This window comes from Myotis nattereri, assembly GCF_964212035.1.
Source record: "Myotis nattereri genome assembly, chromosome: 19".
NCBI classification, from domain to species: domain Eukaryota; kingdom Metazoa; phylum Chordata; class Mammalia; order Chiroptera; family Vespertilionidae; genus Myotis; species Myotis nattereri.
In genome coordinates, this window is record NC_138095.1 from 8,581,462 (window position 1) to 8,599,867 (window position 18,406).

The 18,406-nt window shown below is 50.2% G+C and overlaps 1 protein-coding gene across 3 annotated transcripts in view; it reads left to right on the forward strand.

The window, feature by feature from the left end:
* Nucleotides 1–18,150, forward strand: part of TBX5 (T-box transcription factor 5) — a 41,914-nt gene extending 23,764 nt beyond the window's left edge. For all 3 annotated transcript variants that reach the window (XM_081113533.1, XM_081113534.1, XM_081113535.1), the window contains exons 8-9: nucleotides 8,462–8,688; nucleotides 17,346–18,150. In XM_081113533.1, the coding sequence (XP_080969659.1) occupies nucleotides 8,462–8,688; nucleotides 17,346–17,920 (802 nt within the window). In that variant the 3' untranslated portion in view covers nucleotides 17,921–18,150. The remainder of the gene's footprint in view (nucleotides 1–8,461; nucleotides 8,689–17,345) is intronic.
* The last annotated feature ends 256 nt before the right edge of the window (nucleotides 18,151–18,406 follow it).

Sequence of the window (18,406 nt, forward strand, 5' to 3'; positions counted from 1 at the left end):
AAACTACGGCCCATGAGCTGGATCCGGCCCGTTTGAAATGAATAAAACTAAAAAAAAAAAAAGACCGTACCCTTTTATGTAATGATGTTTACTTTGAATTTATATTAGTTCACACAAACACTCCATCCATGCTTTTGTTCCGGCCCTCCGGTCCAGTTTAAGAACCTATTGTGGCCCTCGAGTCAAAAAGTTTGCCCACCCCTGCTCTAGACGGACCATTCTAGAACCACTCTAGACCAGTGGTTCTCAATCTTCCAAGCCCTCTTGCAGGAGGGGAAAATGAGGCCGGAGACTCATTCACTTATTCTGTTTCTGAGTTGCTGATTTCTTACTCAGCTAACATGCATTGTTAAGTGCCTACTGTATGCCAGGCACTGGGCTGCAAAGGGGAATCAACACGCAGGGGAACAGGTCCACAGCTGGAGAAGCAGGCTTTGGAGTTGGGTCCTGACTACCACATGGAGCAGCTCCAGGCTCCCTGACTCCCCTGGGCCTCTATGTCCTCATCTGTAAAACGGGGATAATGATGGAGCCGCCGCAGGGCTGCTGCATGGGTGACAGGCGGTAACGCGCGTGTTCTGATTGCCATCCCTCCTCTAGACAGAAGGAGAGTCAGAGTGCCCACGTGCTGTAACACGGCCCTGGCAGGCCCGGAACAAAGGTTAGGCGTGAGGGAGGGCGGTCCTGTGGAGCCAGAGGCCGGCTGGCTTGCCCAGGTCACATGGCTGGTCAGTGCAGAGGCCTGGCTTCCTCAGGTGGAGCCGATCCCCCTTCCGCCCCTCGTCCGCTCAGAACAAACCCAGAAGGGGAACAAGCCGCAGGTGCTCCTCGCTTTGCCTCGCACTGAGTCTGCCTGGCCCTTCTGCCACACACCGTGTTTGTGGAGCATTTTCGGGGGCCTAGCAGATTGCGGCCGTGCCACACTTGCAGCGGTGGTGTCTTCGGAGCTCCTCATGGAAGGGCTGGGGTTGCCTGTACGTCCTGTCTTTTCCTGGGCAGCTGGTGCGCTGGGGAAGCGGCCTACAGAGTGGGGGGACCCTGAGGCTCCGCTGTGGCTGGAGTTTGAGCCCCCCAACCAGAGAGCGGCCAGGAACGCTTGGAGCCCACGATGGCCCTGCTAGACTGGTCCAGGGACATCTCTACACACCTGCACTGGAAATGGACCGTTCTCCCAGCCTCAGAGGTGCTCATGCCCTCCTCCATCTTCTACCTCTAGGGTGGGGCTTAATCGGGTCTCAACCCCCCTTTGAAAATGCAATGAAAGCAAGGGAGTCTCTGAAAAACTCACTCACAATTTCCTAGGCATCATGGGACCCCTAAAAGGTGATGTCCTTCCGAGGGAGCCTTCCCACCGCCTCCCCCCTTCCTTCCTGATCTTAGTTCATGTCCAGCTCCTCAGCTCGGACGGTTTTTCAAAGGGAAGACGGCGCGCTTGTAGCTCATGCTGTGGTTAAAGGCAATCCCAGCGCCCAAATGAGGCCTGGTTTCCAAGTCAGGGTTCAGGAGAGGCGCTGCTCCCACTGCTCGCTGCGTTTCCGATGAGCCACACGGTTCCCAAGGGCAGTGTGGACTGATCTAAAATTGGAGGGGGCTTGTGTTTGGGACGCCGAGCCAGCCTCTGCAGTGAAATTGGGGTTTGTCCCGAGGGGTCCTGTGGCGAGCCGGCACGGCCGTGGCATGCTCAGCCCCAGGGCGCCTTAGGTGCCGCGCCAGCTCAGCCTGGTTCAGTGACCCTGAGAGGGGGCAGGAAGGATTAAGACAGACAAGAGAATGAAAGCTGGGTCTGGGTGGGACGCCGCTCCCAGATGGAGAGACAGCGCCGGCGCCCACAAGCCGTGTCTTTATTTTATAGCAGATGCCACGAGGCAAAGTAAGGGTGTGATCAAGATGTTTACAGCATTCTCTTGGGTTTCAATCCTACTCAACTACATGCACCTGAACTCTGTCAAGCCCACATCACTCAGACACCTGGGGCCACGTGTTCGGACCATAGGTTCAAGCTTACAACCGTAGCTGTTGGCTATCATTGTGCTGGGAGGGCCCTGCCCTCCAAGCTGGGACTTGCACGTGGCCGTGAGAGGACTGTGCCCTCTCATTAGCCCGAGGCTTGAACCTGTCCCAACGCTGTAGCTGTGCCCCCAGGGTCCCATGTTGGCTCATGGTTGTCCCATTGAGGATGCCCAGAACAGTCCTCCTCTCCTTTCCCATTTACGTATCTGCAACACTGTTACCACGCTCCTCCACCCCCTGCCCAAACACACCTGCTCTTCCCAAACATACCTGCTCATCCATTCATCAGTCCATCCATTTATCCATCATTCATCCACCATCCATTCAACCATCCTATTATTTTTTGATGCATCTCAAACCAAGTTGCAGACCTGCGTACATTGCATCCTATAGACTTCGGTGTGGACCTCACTCACTAGGGAGGATTCTATTGTTGTTTACAATTTTTTACTTCAGGTAAAATTTGCACACAGTGGACTGCACAAACCTCACGCGCACCATTCATGTTCCGACAAGTGCACATACTTGTACCTGTAAAACCCAAGCCTCCCTCATCAGATAGAACGCCCCTCCACCCCCGGAACTTCCCTCAGGCCCCATCCCAGGGAATCCCGCCTTCCCCTCCCAGCAGAAGCAACCAGGGCTCTGGTTTCCTTTCATGGGGTAGGATTCAGTGTCACTTGCCTAAGGCTGCTTTCTCCTGGGCAGCTTTACACACTCCTGATGTCTAGGTTGCACTGCAGAAGGACAAAGGTCAGAGTCTCTGGGGGTGGGCTCAGGAGTTGGTATTTTATTTTTTAATTGTTTTTTTTTTTTTTTTTTATGGAGAGGAAGGGAGAGGGATAGATGTGCCCGCAATCAAGGTTCATGCCCTTGACCAGAATCAAACCTGGGACCCTTGAGTCAGCAGGCTGATGCTCTATCCACTGAGCCAAACCGAGGAGTTGGTATTTTAAAAAGAATCCCAGATTACAGTATGCAGTCAAGTTTGAAGCCCACTCCCCTGGAGAGATTTCCCCATCTCGGCCCCTCCCCACTCTAAGCCCTGAGCCCTGTTTCTCAGCGACTCCATCCCAGTAATGAATGTTTCGTTAGAAATGATTTCCTTAGAGACCATTCCCCTGTAGGTGTTCTCCCCACACCCCCCGAGGACAGGCAGGCTTTTAGACCAGCACACGGAACAGCTAGCATTCCTCCCAGGGCTGTTGCTTTGGGGTAATTTTGCAACGGTCCCATTTGCACTGAAGGTCAGCAAGCGGCCCTTGACTGACTTCTGCATGACCAGGGGGCCCCACGTGATTCCCATCAGAGCAAATGAGGCCTCGGCACAGTCCTGTTGAGCCCAGGAAGCTGTCTGGTTGAGCTCAGCTGGACTTGGCCTCTCCGGCCTCCCGGCTCCCAGAAGGACAAGGCTTGGCCTTTGACCACGTCTCTTCACCTTCCCACCAACCCACTAAAGCAAAGACATGCTTCAGTTCGTTAAAAGGAGACTGAATTCAAATATTGGCTCTTCAGGTCAACCCAAGGGACCTGGCAACACTGTTCCGCTGCTGTTGCTGCGAGCCCCCCGCATTCAGCCTGCATCGACCCGACCTTTCCTATCTGTGGCTTCACAGCCAGCTTTTGCTTCGGGGACTCGTAACTGTGACATGGGACACGGGTCTTGTTGCCCCATCTGCAAATGGAGAAACTGAGGCGGAGGGAGATGTCATGATTCGTCCTCACAGCTGGTTCAGGACTTGCCCTGTGACTCCAGAGCCACCCCTGTAGTGTCGCTCACAACCTTTTCTTGTGTGAATTACAGACCCCTTCTAAGAGGCTGATGCCAAGATGGGCCACTCCCTAGAACACAGACAAGCCCTAAATATCTGATAAATGGGGGAGGGGGCTGTTCATAGACCATTCGAAGCCCTTGCAAGATAAGAACTGCTTCAAAATACAGTCGTGTGATTTATAAGGTGGTGGTGATTGAGCAGTGTGTCCCAAATGTATGCCAAGCTTTTCTTTATTTTTCTTCCTTGGCTAAGGATATGTTTTGTTTTGTTTTATTTTAGAGAGAGGAAGGAAAAGAGAGAGGGGGGAGAAAAAGAGAGAGAGAGAGAGAGAGAGAGAGAGAGAGAGAGAGAGAGAAAGAGAGAGAGAGAGAAACATTGATATGAGAGAGAAACATTGATCCATTGCCTCTGGTACGCACCCCAACTGGGGACTGAATCCCAAACCTAGTGTGGTGTGAACCAAGTAATAGAACAAATGTAGATGGGAAGGAGAGCGTGATTATTATTGCACTGAGCAAAGTCCCACCTGGGTGAAGCACCCCATTCCTCGCATGTCCACACATGACATCAGAATAACTTCCCCAAGCACAGTAGAGAGTCAATCATCGCAACAGCTGTGGCGGGCTTGTGGGCCCTTCGTGAGTTTTAATCGCAGACCCAGTGCTGGCCAGAGGAGTCCGCCCCCCCGCCCCGCCACCCCAGAACAGGAATGCCACAGTCCCTGGCCTTGCCCGCTGCCCTGCTTGTTTGAGAAAGGCTGCCAGACACTGAGTAAGCAGCGCAGGGCACAACAACAACACCGGCTCCGCGCTCGCCAGCAGCGGCCACCTGCTCCAGTGAAAGGGCCAATTCAGACGCCGCGGTGGAAAAAGGTTCTCAGGGACGTTCGTTAGCTGGCGGCACGCTGTGGGTGCAGTTTGGCCCTGGATCTCAATATTCCCTTGTAACGTTTTACAACCCAGACCTGGCAACAATGGCGGCATTCATTGCACTCACTCACGTGGAACAGAATGTGAGGGCCCGGGAGAGGCTGGTCTGCGGGCTCCGACACCCAGAGTGAAACGAGGTGCTCAGGACTCTCGGCGGGTGTCCTGGGAGCCCAGATTCCGCAGAGCGAGCTGGCAGGATGTAGGCACAGCTGTTGATCCAGCGAGAGCGGTGGGATTTGACGGCAAACTAAGTTCCTCAAACAGTAGGATCAGCAGATTGGCCGGCAGAACTTGGTATTGCCCGGGGGTAGCCAATACCCAACTCTGTTCTGTTATCACCAGGAAGCTGTTATCACAGGACGGCTGTGTTGCCCACGCAGTCGGTGTGAAGGCAGCAATATCCTATGACCAAGTGTTCGCTGGCAAGATCTTTGGAATAGCTGACCCGGGCTGGAGCGCAGCTTTACCTCTTCTTAGCTGTGTGATCTGGGCAAGTGGCTTAACATCTCTGCAGCTTCATTTCTTTACCTCTAAAGCAAGCATGTCAAACTCAAAAGGCTAACACAGACAAAATACACAAGGTTTAAGTTGATGTGGGCCGCAAAAAAAGCAAAAGCAATTTTCATAGAAACATAGGTTTATTTTGATAGAGACATGCTGAATACAAAGGGCTGAAATAAATGAGTCATCGTTAACATAAAATAGAACATTTTGATAAAAATTAATTTTTTCTTGAACATTAACTTACCAGACATTGAGTAACTGCACAAATTAATAAGCATAAAGCAGATAAACCTATTTTTCTTGTTCTCCGAAAGTGAAATATTTCCTATTGTGCACACCAAACAAGTCAGTCCAAGACTAATGACGTGGCCATCAGCTGCTAAAATATTCTCTGCTAGTAATAGTGGAGAGAAATGGTGCGCCTGCGCGTAAGGCGTGTAAGGGAAATGAATGCAACACGATTATATAATCAGTCTTTAGTGAATGCTGTAGTTTGTTATTAATAATTATGTATAACAGGATATTGTAGAAATTAAGTTACAAAATTATTAAAATGTTTCTTACATACCGTTATATTGGTTGGGCCACAAAAATATTTGTTGTGGGCCGCATGTAGCCCATGGGTCATGAGTTTGACATGCTTGCTCTAAAGTAAATCTAATCATACTGATGAAATGGAGTTCTTGCCAGGATCAAATGAGAGAAAGTATATAAGTCAACCAGTACAGTGGCTGGGATATTAGAAGACACAGAACAACATGGATGAGGAGGAGGAAGATGAGGAGGAGGATGGTGACAATGATGATGATGGTGGTAGTGGTGATGATGGTGATGGTGGTAGTGGTGATGGTGATGTGATGGTGATGATGATGGTGATGATGATGGTGATGGTGATGTGATGGTGATGGTGATGGTGATGTGATGGTGATGATGGTGATGATAACGGTGATGGTGATGATGATGGTATGGTGATGAAACACGAGCCCTCTGTTGCTGCCCTCCTTTCCAGAAACACAGGCTTTTCAACTTTCACTTTAATCCTCTGTGCCCTGGATTCTTTAATGATGCTCTCAAGCTGTGGAGGAATGTAATTCCTCTCTTCATCACAAGCACTTCAGAGATTTTCACTGGTTGGTACTCATCATGTTCCTTTGATGGGTCCATTGAGGAGCCCAGTGGAAATTGCCCGCATGCTGTTGGTGGTAGCATTTCGTCCCTTCGCCTCTATTGGCATGAGCCGATGGAGACGTCACTTCACCTTGCCGTGCCTCTGTTTTGACACCTGTCAGATGGGCTTGCAGCCCTTGTATTTCAGGCACCGAGAGATGTGAGTGATGGATGGTGGGGATGACGTCTCAAGCTCCTTGGCGAGAAGGAATCTGTGAGGGACAAGAGGTTATTGGGGTGAAATGGCTTTCCCATTTCTGTGCATGTTAGTAATCAAAGGCAGGATTTGCCCTTCCCAGACAGTAATTTTGCAATTTGGCAATGCCAGAATGTAGAATTCCTCGGAGCCCATTGATGCCTTCTCTTGTAAACTCCCTCCGCCAACATTTTTGGGGGTTAGTTTCTTTAAGAAAAAGCCATCTCCATTAAGAATATAAAACTAAGAGAGATTCCCCTCCTCTCGGGGAGCTCCGACAGCCCAGCCCTTCTACTAAGCAGACCCAAACGGAATTGCCAGCAAGATCTGACAGCTTTTATGTTTTATTATTACAATTCTTCGTCTTCATTTTCCATGACGTAGCTGGAGCCGCAAAGCGAGAACTATAAAGCTAATTTCATTCCTTTCAGCCTGTGGGCCCCAGGGAGAGATTCTGAGTGGTGTGGCTGTGCAGGATGGCTCCAGCTTTGGTTTTGAGATGGCACATGCCACGGGAAAACTGGGCGAGGAGACCCCTGGGTGTCCTGAGGGTGTCTGGAGCCTCATGGAAACTTGGCAGACACTTTATGTCCCTGCCTGGCCACTCTGACGTGCTTTCACATGACAAACAAAGGCAGAGGCCCAGAGTGGGGCTGTTACACCCCTGGGGGTGGGAGTGGTGAACTCCACACCCCTGCCCCCCTAAAAGCACATTGTGTTTTAAATATTGACAGGAGTAATTAGGAGATTGTCTAGAAATCATTAAGGGGACTGTTGGATTAGGTGTCGGGTGCTCTCTTTATAGCTCTGTGACCATGGGCAAGTTGCTTACTCTCTACGGGCCTCAGTTTCCTAATCTGTAAAATGGGGACAAGAATAGCACCCACTTCCTACGGTCATGGAGAGGATAAAATGGGTTAATGAAGCATCCTTCAAAAATGTGTTAGGTGTGGTGTTTTCTTCCGTGGGATGATTTCAGCTGTACTCTTCGATTTCAATAGGAAAAGATTTCTTTTAACAGCATTACAGGAAACATAATTAGCATTGCAAGCCCATAATTTCATGGATATTGCTCAGAGTGAGGCTAAACTTATTTGGATACAACTTAATTTTAAAAAATGCACTGTTAAAGAAGAGTTGGTTCGGGGTCATGATAAAAAGCACGACGACTTTGGGGTTTACTAATGCGTATTTCTTCTGGGGAAGGGATTCTGAACCTGTGTAGCGCCATGGCCCTCCCTGCCATGGTGACCACTGTGGATTACTCCTCAGAATAATATGATTAAATGCATACAATAAAATGCATATATTGTCAAGGAAACCAATTCTATTAACAATAACAATAACAATGATGATTGTCATTTGTTGAGCACTCATATGTGCCCATTATTATTCAGTTTCTCACTGTATTAAGTCATTTCTTCTCTCCACACCCCTCTGAACTGGGGATCTGCATTATATACATTGGAAAATGAAGGCATGGAGAAGTGAAATATTAAGTCAGTGATTATAAGTACTGCAGCTCAAAAGGAAATTCTAAGGCACAAAGCAGCAAGCTATTCAGATCAGGGTAATTTAGGGTCATCCCTGACTATCCTAGTGATCAGCCACCATTCCTGACCCATTTACCTGTCTGTATACATTAGAACTATTCATAGACCTACTTGCATACTGTATAAGGCATGAAAAGTTAGTGCCCAAATATGTATATTCAAGACACATGATGTACTTGAGTATAATTGGATCACTTTGCTCATCAAAGACCCCTTTGTTTCTTATTCTGTGATTTTTCTGGTGGATTCGATGGCTCCTGGTTCAGCCAGTGGGGGGATCTGTACCAGAGCACTGATCGATGTTATTTCCCATCTTCTCTCTTTCAGTAAAGAATATCCCGTGGTTCCCAGGAGCACAGTGAGACAGAAAGTGGCCTCCAACCACAGCCCTTTCAGCAGTGAGCCTCGAGCTCTCTCCACCTCATCCAACTTGGGGTCCCAGTACCAGTGCGAGAATGGTGTGTCAGGACCCTCCCAGGACCTTCTGCCCCCACCTAATCCATACCCACTGCCCCAGGAGCACAGCCAAATTTACCATTGCACCAAAAGGAAAGGTAAGTGTGGCATCCCCTGCCCGATGTGCCTTTCTCTACTTCTTTCCTTTCCTTGGGAAAAAAAAGTAGACACAACTACATTTATTTCTTTAGAAAATGTAAACAATACAAACATACATAGAGATTGTAAGAAATTAAAACCATACCAGCAAAACATTTCCACCCCCAATTCTAGCCCCTTCCTCGGGGAACACGTATTCAAAAGGTCCAGACCTATTTTCCTCATTTACAGACACGCACACACAGAACTAAAAACAGTTTTGTGCTTACGTTTAGCAGTTGATATCAAACTGTATTTCGCAAGTTGCATTTTTTGAAACTTCAGAGTATGTTGTGGATGTCTGAAGCTGGAGCTGCCTCATTTTTTTAAGTGATGAAGAGGAAGTACTGCCTCAGAAGGAGGAAGTACTGCAGCTCAAAAGGAAATTCTAAGGCACAAAGCAGCAAGCTATTCAGATTAGGGTGATTTAAGATCAGGGGTTCAAACCTGCAACTGAGGTACATGCCCTTAACTGGGAATCTGTGGCCACTCCCACGAGTGGACAGGCAGACTGCTGCCAGCATTCCCGGTGCATCACACACCACGCTGCTGGGATGGTCCTAATTGGATGTGCCTCGTTAGTGCATGCGCCAGGCTTTCTCCCAGGGGGATCCTGAGCTCTCCTTTCCTCTCCAGATCAAAATCAGCACAAAAGGAAAAAGAAAGGCACAACTGATTTTTTCTTCCTCTTTGCATCCCTTTTTCCAATCTACTGGGCTGGCGTCTGAGACATCATAGTTTCCTTTGCCAAATAAGAAATGGATGACTTTTCCTCAGCCATTTGAGTCCAAAGGGACTAGATTAAGGCAGGGAATTTCGGGTGGCCTGTTTTTTTGGAGCCAGAACCGAAGCAGGTGCCATGGCGGTGTGGTTGAGCTCAGCGTACTGGAACCATCGCTTGGTGTGAACTGTAGACGGGACGGTGAGGACAGGGCAGGCAATGGGGCCACGGAAACGCAGGCTCGAGTCTCACCTCTCCCACCAGCTTCCTGTGTGGCCCCAGGCAGGTGCCCCAGTTTCCTGCTTTGTAAATGGCGCTGTTTCCTGCAGCACCTGACCCTGTGAGCACCAGGAAGTGGTGGCTGTGATCGCGTAAGTGGCAGGTATCCCTCCAGAAAGCGTGTGCCGGGGGGAACGAGAGAAGGCTGCTCACCTAGGCGGAGGCTTGAGAAAACAGACGCAGGGACGGGCCATCTAGCGTGTGCTTATGCCCGGGGCCTGCAGAATCAGACAACGGGGGAGGAATCTTACCTTTGCCAGGTGCAAATTTTCATGATTAGGAGCCAGTTACTTAATTCCTCTAGGCCTCATTTATTTCTTTTTTTTAATCCTCACCCAAGGATATTTTTCTCATTGATATCGAGAGAGAGAGTGAAAGAGAGGTGGTGGGGGAGAGAGGGAAACATCGACTCATTGCCTCCCGCACCCGCCTGGGCCAGGGCCAGGGCCAGGGCCAGGGCCAGGGTTTGAACCTGCAACTGAGGTACATGCCCTTAACTGGGAATCAAACCCATGACCCTTCAGTCCACAGGCCGACGCTCCAACCACTGAGCCAAACTGGCCAGGGCTCCTCTATGCCTCCTTTAAAAAAAGATCTGACCATAAGGGCTTATGATTGAACCTGTCTCGTAGGCTTGGTGTGACGATGGGGTGCTATTAAGCTGGCGTTAGCGCAGGATTGACTCAATAGCACAGGGTTGAGTCACTGTTTCGCTCGGGCAGGCCCAGACCCTAGCCTTAGCCTCAGCAGCCAGCACGAGGCCTTTGGAGGTCCAGTGCCCAGTGTTTGGCCCTTTAAAAAACACACAACTCAGGAATTAGAACCAATGGAAACAATGCTTTGGTGGCTTTCTCTGGAGCCGGGGTTACATGAGGAAACTGATGGGGCTGGCGATGTGACATTTACTCATCTTGCACTTTGAAGGAGGGAAGAGCTGTGTTTGGTCCAAGCCCAGGCTGGGGAGCTGACCTGGGTGAGGCTGAGGGCTCCGGATTCACCTGAAACCCATCCAAGCTCCTTGGATCTCAAAGGCCTGAACAGTATCACCCCACCAGGCCCCTGGCCCGACTCCCAGCAGGTCCGCTGCCGGATGGGCTGCAGACCAGATGCCTGCAAACATGTCTGCATCTTCAGGCGCGAGCAGGGTGAGGAGTGTCTCACGGAGCAGGTCCCTGCCCAGACACCTATTTCCTGTTATACCTAAGGGTGCCCTGCCTAGGTTCCAGGCCGCAAACTTTTCCGCAACTCTAGTAAGTGGGTGCTTCCATGAACCAATGTTACAGGTGGGGAAACCGAGGCTCAGAAAGGTAAAATCACAGGCTGGCGGTTCTCGAAGGGGGGATTTGAACCCACGCCAGGTCTGCAGACTCTGCCTGGGCCCCAACCACTGCGCTGTAGTGTTACCTTCTCTTATCAGCTACAACCTCAAAATGGCATCCTCCGCTGCAGACTTGCTCGTGCGACTGGGTCAAGCGTGCTGATTAAGAGCTCAGCAGGTTTGAATTAAGGAGCTCTGCCTATTAAATTAAGGCCAGACGAAAGAAGAGGAGGAAGAAGTTGAAAAGAATTAAGGCGCTTTTTTCGGTCCAGTATTTATAGCAGCGTCCTTATAAGTGCATTCCTGGACAGTGACCCGCTTTCGATCATGGGAGCCGTGGACTTTCACGGGGGATTTGGCGGGATCCCCGCGTGAACACATGGTCAACTTCAGGTGGAGGCTGGCGTTGGTGGCTGGTCCATTGCAAAACAGCGCCATAGCTGATGCTTTCCCGCTGTGTGGCCCTGGGCACGATGCTTTGACTTTCTGAGCCTCAACTACCTTTTCTGCAAAATGGGGATAATAACAGTTCCCACCCTGTGGGCTTGTTAGGGGATGGAATGAGATCATCCACATAAAGCACCCAAGACAGGACCTGACATAGTAAGTGCTCAATGAGCGTGAGCCGCCACCGTCCCGCCCTGATGCAGCTCATCGTCCCAGCAGATCAGACACTATGGTGACATAATTACATGATTGGGGGAAATGGCGATCGGATGCCATAAAGATACACAAAGTGCTTATGAACATAAGGGGTATCAGCCTAGGGGGGTCGGGGGAGAATTTTAGCTCTGAGTCATTGGATAGGAGAAGAGGGTGTTACTGAGTGTCAGGCACAAAGATGGGCCCACCCCCCTCGGGGAGTGAGGGGAGGGCAGGAACCTGCCCTTGTGAGCCATTTGAAGGACTTTAGCTTTTATCCGAACACCAACGGGCAGCCATTGGAGTGGTTTAAACTGAGCATGACAGGACTCGGTTTGTTTGGGGTGTCACTCGGCTGTGATAGGCAGGGCTAGAATTAGTACCAGAGCTCGGTTGAGAGGCGGTCAGGGGCTCGGGAGTGAGCTGATGGCGGCTCAGACCAGGATGTGGGGAGAGGGCGGGAGATGTGGGTGGAATCAGGCTGCAGTGACGGGCTGGCGATAAGGAGGTGAAGAATTACCCTTTTCACGGATGCAGAAACTGAGGCTCAGAGAGGTTGAGTAACCTGCCCAGCGTCACCCAGCTGGCAAGTGGCCCCACCCCCAATCCATCCACACTGTGATCTATGCACTGGGGGTGCATGGGACACACCCTGCAGGGCTCCCTTCACCTTTCCAGAAACCTCTGCCCTTCTCACCTCCCTCTGCCCCCAAAGGAAAGCTCCCAGGGACAGGCAACATTCCAGCCAGGCTCTGTCTGTCCTCCTGCCTCAAGACGACAAAAAGCAATTCATCATCAGCCTCCATTGTAAAGTGATAAGGAATCAGTGGAGGTTTCCTTCCAGTTTGGGATTCCCGTTAAGTGATAACTCCATGGGTGGCTTTCCCCTGGCCCCTGCCTGCCCCGCTCACTATCTGACTTCCCCTCATTGTCTGTCTCCCTTCCAATGAGCCTAGGAGGCCGGTGCAATGAAATGTCAAAGGGCCAGGCAGGCCAGAGGGCTCCTTGTGTTTGGGCCCAGCTGTCTCCAAACTATCTACCCCGATGGATGGAGCCGGGAAGGTCTTTTATCAACGCCACTCAACCATAGCCAGGACCCCGGGGCCTGGGAGAGCACTTGTCCGCCTTCCTCCCCCTCCTACCCTGACAGCCCCCACCCCACTAGAAACCCAAGGCAACCCAAATACAGATTTCAGGCCAGCCACTTACTGCACTGGATATTCAAAGGGAAGCCAGAGGAGCAAGGGGAAGGGGCATTGCATATAGGGATTTTGCAGGATGCGTTTTCTCAGTGTGATGTGCCTTTAAGAGCGATTTCATGTGGCTTTTTTCACTGGATCCTCCCTGTGCTCCTCGAGCCAGAGGACATGTCCTTCTTGCCCATTCTGCAGGGCAAGCAGAGGACTAGGAGGTGGGCTAGACGGCTGAGGTGAGTGGCGGCGAGGGCAGACCTGGGCTGCATCATCAGGCTTATATTGACTGGGCACTTACTGGGCACTGGGCACGGTGCTTGGGAGAAGGGCAGGATGGCAGAGCCCCACCCCCATGAAACTCGTGTTCCACTGGGCGAGGCAGGTCAGCAAGTAAGGAAACCAGTGGCTTCACATAAGGGCTGAGTGAGGTATGAGCTGGAGTCTTTTGATTCCTAATCAAGGGTAGTTCACAACAGCATTCCAGTCCTTTCTCCTGTAAGCCACGATCTAAAGTCCACCCACCCGTCCCCCCACTCACCCACCACCCTCCCTCCCTCCCTCCCTCCCTTCCACCCATCCATCCATCTGAACAGGAGTTTCATGAAAGCTGAAAGGCTGGGCTGTCCAGCTGAAAGAGCACTGTTAGGTGAGTCAGGCCTGGATACAGCCCCACCTTAGAGCTGCCGAAGGTCACTCAGCCGGGCAGGGGCTGCTCACCACTCTACCTCTGGGGGCTCGGGCAGAGCGAACTGTCGCCAAGGGAAATGACCCATGTGGGATGGTGGCAGTATCGGCTCAATGGGATTAGTGCTGTGAACGCAGCCCAGTGTTTCCCAGCTCTGGGATCCACCCACATTCCTTCAGGTATTGGATGACCTTCACCGAGCCGTCTGCCCAACCTTCCAAGTGGGGAAAGCCAGATAAGACTTAAACACTTCCTTTATGTGCAGGAAAGCTAGACAGACTGCTTATTAACAACTCCATTCCTGACGGAGTTTCTGCATTATTGTCATGGACAGTCAAGTACTGAGATCCAAATGGTCCCAGTGGTTCGTCCAAGGTCACATAGCCAGCAAGAGCCAGAGACATAACTCTGTGCCCTAAAAATCCATGTTCTGGATTCATCATTAAAGCCACTTTTTCCAGAATCAGTAGCGTCCAGAAAAATGCAAGGGACCAGGTTTGCCCTGGCGCTGTGCCCTGAGCGGTGGGCAGGATCCGGAAGAGCTTTACTGCTCTCCGGGCACTCAGCTGGGTGCAGGACCACTCTTCCCACACACCTTTCTGAAACCAAGCTGTGGACTCATCTCATCTGGGACTTGACCCGAGACTACAGCCCCTCATCCCTTGGCAGGGAGAGAGATCTTTTGCTGTTGATCATTTATGGTGGTTCCCAGTAAAAAGGCAGAAACCAAACGAAAACAAAAAAACAAAGATGACATCCAAAGCATTTATCACAACCTGAAGTTGGACGCTTGCTTCGGAATGTCTTTACAATGCGGTGAGGTTCGAGAGGAATTTGAGAATGCTCGGACCTGCTTTCATCAATGAGCCAGTATCGAGTCTTCTTCGGACTCTGCAGCGGATCGTTGGGGTATTAGAGACTGGAATGTGTAATTTTACGATTTTCCAAAATGGGCTCCAGCCTTTTTCATATTCTTCTTCCTTTTTTGACTTGTAACAAACCTGGAAGCGGATCAGAAACTTGGGAATGGTTAGTTTGCCTTTTTTCCCCCCTCTTGCCAAGGGTACCCTGCAGCTGTACTTGCTATTATTAAAAAGGGGAACGCCCTGGTTAAATGGAAAACCCGAAGGTTCTGATTCCAGCAACAATGGAAACATCCAGAGTTATGGATCTGGGGGCGGAAGGAAGAATGGAGGGACGAAATCGAGGGAGGAAGTGACCAGGACAAAAAAGTGGAGTGTGGCCATGTCTTTAAGACGCCAAAGAACTCTCAGCTGAAAGGTGGACAGTGCGGTTACCCTCTTATGATGTCTTCGACATCTAGCTTGATGTAGACAGACACCTGGAAGGGTGGCTGCCTTTTTCACTTTTTGGGGGACAAATCTTTGGTTGTCCTATGGGTCCCAGATGTGTCCCAGAAGGAGTCTCGCTGAACATAAATTTGTTGGCTGCTCGATGGGTACAGCCCTAGCTATGTTTGGTTTGGGAGATTTTTGACTTACCTATGGGTGTCACTGGGAGAATGATGCAAATGGAGGTGTTGGGTGGAACCCAGGCTCCCCTACCCTGGCCGGAGAGCTGTTTTGTAATGCAGACCAAGGTCAAAGGATTTACAGTGGGACGAGTGACTGACTTAGAGCTTCCTATCTGAGGACCATCTCCTGATCACAGGTCAGCATCCGTCCTTACTGCTCAGGGGAGAATGGACAGGGGCCAAGGACGTGTACCAAGAGTAGGGCTCTGACTACCTGTTGACCACTCTATCTCTAGCAGCTGGCACAGCACCTGGCACTTGGTAGGGTCTCATGTACACCTGTTGACTGACTAGGTGAGTAGCGTTGGATATTGGAAATCTAGAGAGCCAGAAGCAAGTGTGGTAGACAGAGTCAGCCAGCCCTGGCTTTGATTCCAGCCTCTGTCCTTCCCAGCTGCATGACCTTGGCTGGGTCACTTCCCCCAGCAGGAGCCACATGGAGGAATCACTATGAGATTAGAGTAAGGTGCTCAATCAGTAAAAGCTATTTTCTCCCATCATTAAATCTGCATCCTGCCCTCACGTCATCCACCAGTCCCAGTGTTTCATTTTTCTTCACCAACCCCCTTAAAGACAGAATATATATATATATATATATATATATATATATATATATATATATAAATTGATTTTTTTACAGAGAGGAAGGGAGAGGGATAGTTAGAAACATTGATGAGAGAGAAACATCAATCAGCTGCCTCCTGTACACCCCCCACTGGGGATGTGCCCTCAACCAAGGTACATGCCCTTGACTGGAATTGAACCTGGGACCCTTCAGTCCACAGGCCGCTCTATCCACTGAGCCAAACCGGTTAGGGCCATACAGAAATATTTCTTAACATTTACTGATTAGAAATCAATTGGAAGACAAAAAAGGACAATCTCCAGTTTGAGGGTAGAATTCCAGCTAAAGGATGAATCTGAGTTGAGGTTTACACTTGGGGAGAAATTCCCCAGTTTTGCTTCCCCTGAAGGGCGCACCCAGAGGTGTGTTGTTATAGATGAGGTCTGCCACGGGATTGACTGGTGCCCTTGAAGATGTCTCATCTCATTTAATTCTTCACCATCCAGTGCAGTAAGTATTCCTAACTCTGACTCAGAGATGGTGAAAATTAGTCTCTGAAATGCTGGTGTGGCACAGATATGAAGTAGAAGAGCCAGATTCAAACCCAGACACATCTAGACTTCTTAGCTTGGAGCCTGGAGTTAGGGAGTCTTTGAGGCCCTGGAAGTTGTGTGTGTACTCCATCCTCCAAGCGTTGTGTTTGTGTATTTTTCTAGGAGAGAGATCAGCACTTTCGTTAGTTTCCAGAGGGGTCGGTGACCTTGAAGTGGTCAGAACTAGCTCCCTTCCCACACTAGGGAACACTAGTGAACAAAGTGGTTTGATCAGCAGCAAAACAGTCACACATGAATTTGTACCGACTCAGCAGATATTAACTAGGCACTTGCTTGCATAAGGCGTCAGGAAAGGATTTGGAAATTAATTCATTTGAGCTCCCATCCATTTGTCCACTTGCCCATCCCCCTTCCACCCATTGCACAAATGTTTATTGCGTGCCTTCTCCGTACTGCATGGTATTAGCAGAGATTTCGGAGGTAGATTACTTGGATTCTGATCCTAGTTCCCCTGCTTCTCAGCCATATGAGCCCTTGGCAAGTTGACCAACCTCTCGGTGTCTCCTTTCTCTCCTCTGGAGAATGGGGATATGAGAGGACCCATCTCGTAGGGCTGTCATGAAGATTAAATGTGTTATCTCATGGAGGGAACCCAAAACACTCCACGTGCTGTTTCTACTGTGAGTGTTGACTTTATTATTATTTTTGTTACTAGGTGTGAACTGGAGCTGGAAATGCCCTGCCTTCGTGGAATTTACAAGCCGGGGAGGGAAGATAATAAATAACAATAATTCTTACTTATTGAGTGTGTCCTTGTACCAAGTTCTGGACTAATACACATTCTCCCATTTCATTCTCAACAATTCCCTGTGTAGAAAAATGCCATTAGTAACCTTTATGCTTTGCAGACGAAGAAACTGAGTTCAGGAAGGTCAGACTTTGCTTAGAACACCACAGCCCAAGGTCCTCCCCATGACAGTCCACCCCTTTGTATCAGAATGGAGGCCTGGGCTTACAGTCTTAAGAGACTTGATTCTTCAGGCCTTCAGCCAAATGGCTGTCTCTGCCTTTAGTTGTGGGGTGGCCGGTCCTGGCCTCATGGGTCTCTCTCCTCCTGTCTTAGCAGATGAAGAATGCTCCACCGCAGACCATCCCTACAAGAAGCCCTACATGGAGACATCGCCCAGCGAAGAAGACCCATTCTATCGCCCCAGCTACCCCCAGCAGCAGGGCCTGAGTGCCTCCTACAGGACAGAGTCAGCCCAGCGCCAGGCCTGCATGTATGCCAGCTCCGCGCCGCCCAGCGAGCCTGTGCCCAGCCTGGAGGACATCAGCTGCAACACGTGGCCCAGCATGCCTTCCTACAGCAGCTGCACGGTCACCACCGTGCAGCCCATGGACAGGCTACCCTACCAACACTTCTCGGCTCACTTCACCTCGGGGCCTCTGGTCCCCCGGCTGGCTGGCATCGCCAACCACGGCTCCCCCCAGCTCGGGGAGGGGATGTTCCAGCACCAGACCTCCGTGGCCCACCAGCCTGTGGTCAGGCAGTGTGGGCCTCAGACTGGCCTGCAGTCCCCTGGCGGCCTGCAACCATCTGAGTTCCTCTACTCCCATGGCGTGCCAAGGACCCTGTCCCCACACCAGTACCACTCGGTGCATGGGGTTGGCATGGTGCCAGAGTGGAGCGAGAATAGCTAAAGCGAAGCCTGCTTCCTTAACAGACATTTGCTAGAGAGAGAGGAGAGAGAGAAAGAGAGAGAGAGAGAGAGAGAGCAGGAGAGAGACAGTAGCCGAGAGAACCCCACAGACAAGGTATTTCATTTCACCCCAGATTCACGCCTGCACTTGAGACCCCCAGACACTGATCTAATCAGTAGCCTGAAACCACAGTTCAAAAAATGTGACTTTGTCATTTCGTCTCAAAACTAAAAAAAAAAAAAAAAAAAAAAAAAAGAACAACAAAATTGAGTCCCATTCCCACCACAACCACCACAATCATCCATGGGCCACATTCACACCACCTCCAGAGGGCCTCCTGGATTCCCTCTTTTGGTCTCCAGCAAGTCTTGCCTCATCGAGTGTGTTATCCTAATGCAGAGTTGGAGTCTTTTCCTGTCTTGCTGTTAATGTTGACATTGTTATATAATAAATAATAATATATTTTTTTTTCTTTCAATTTTTCTT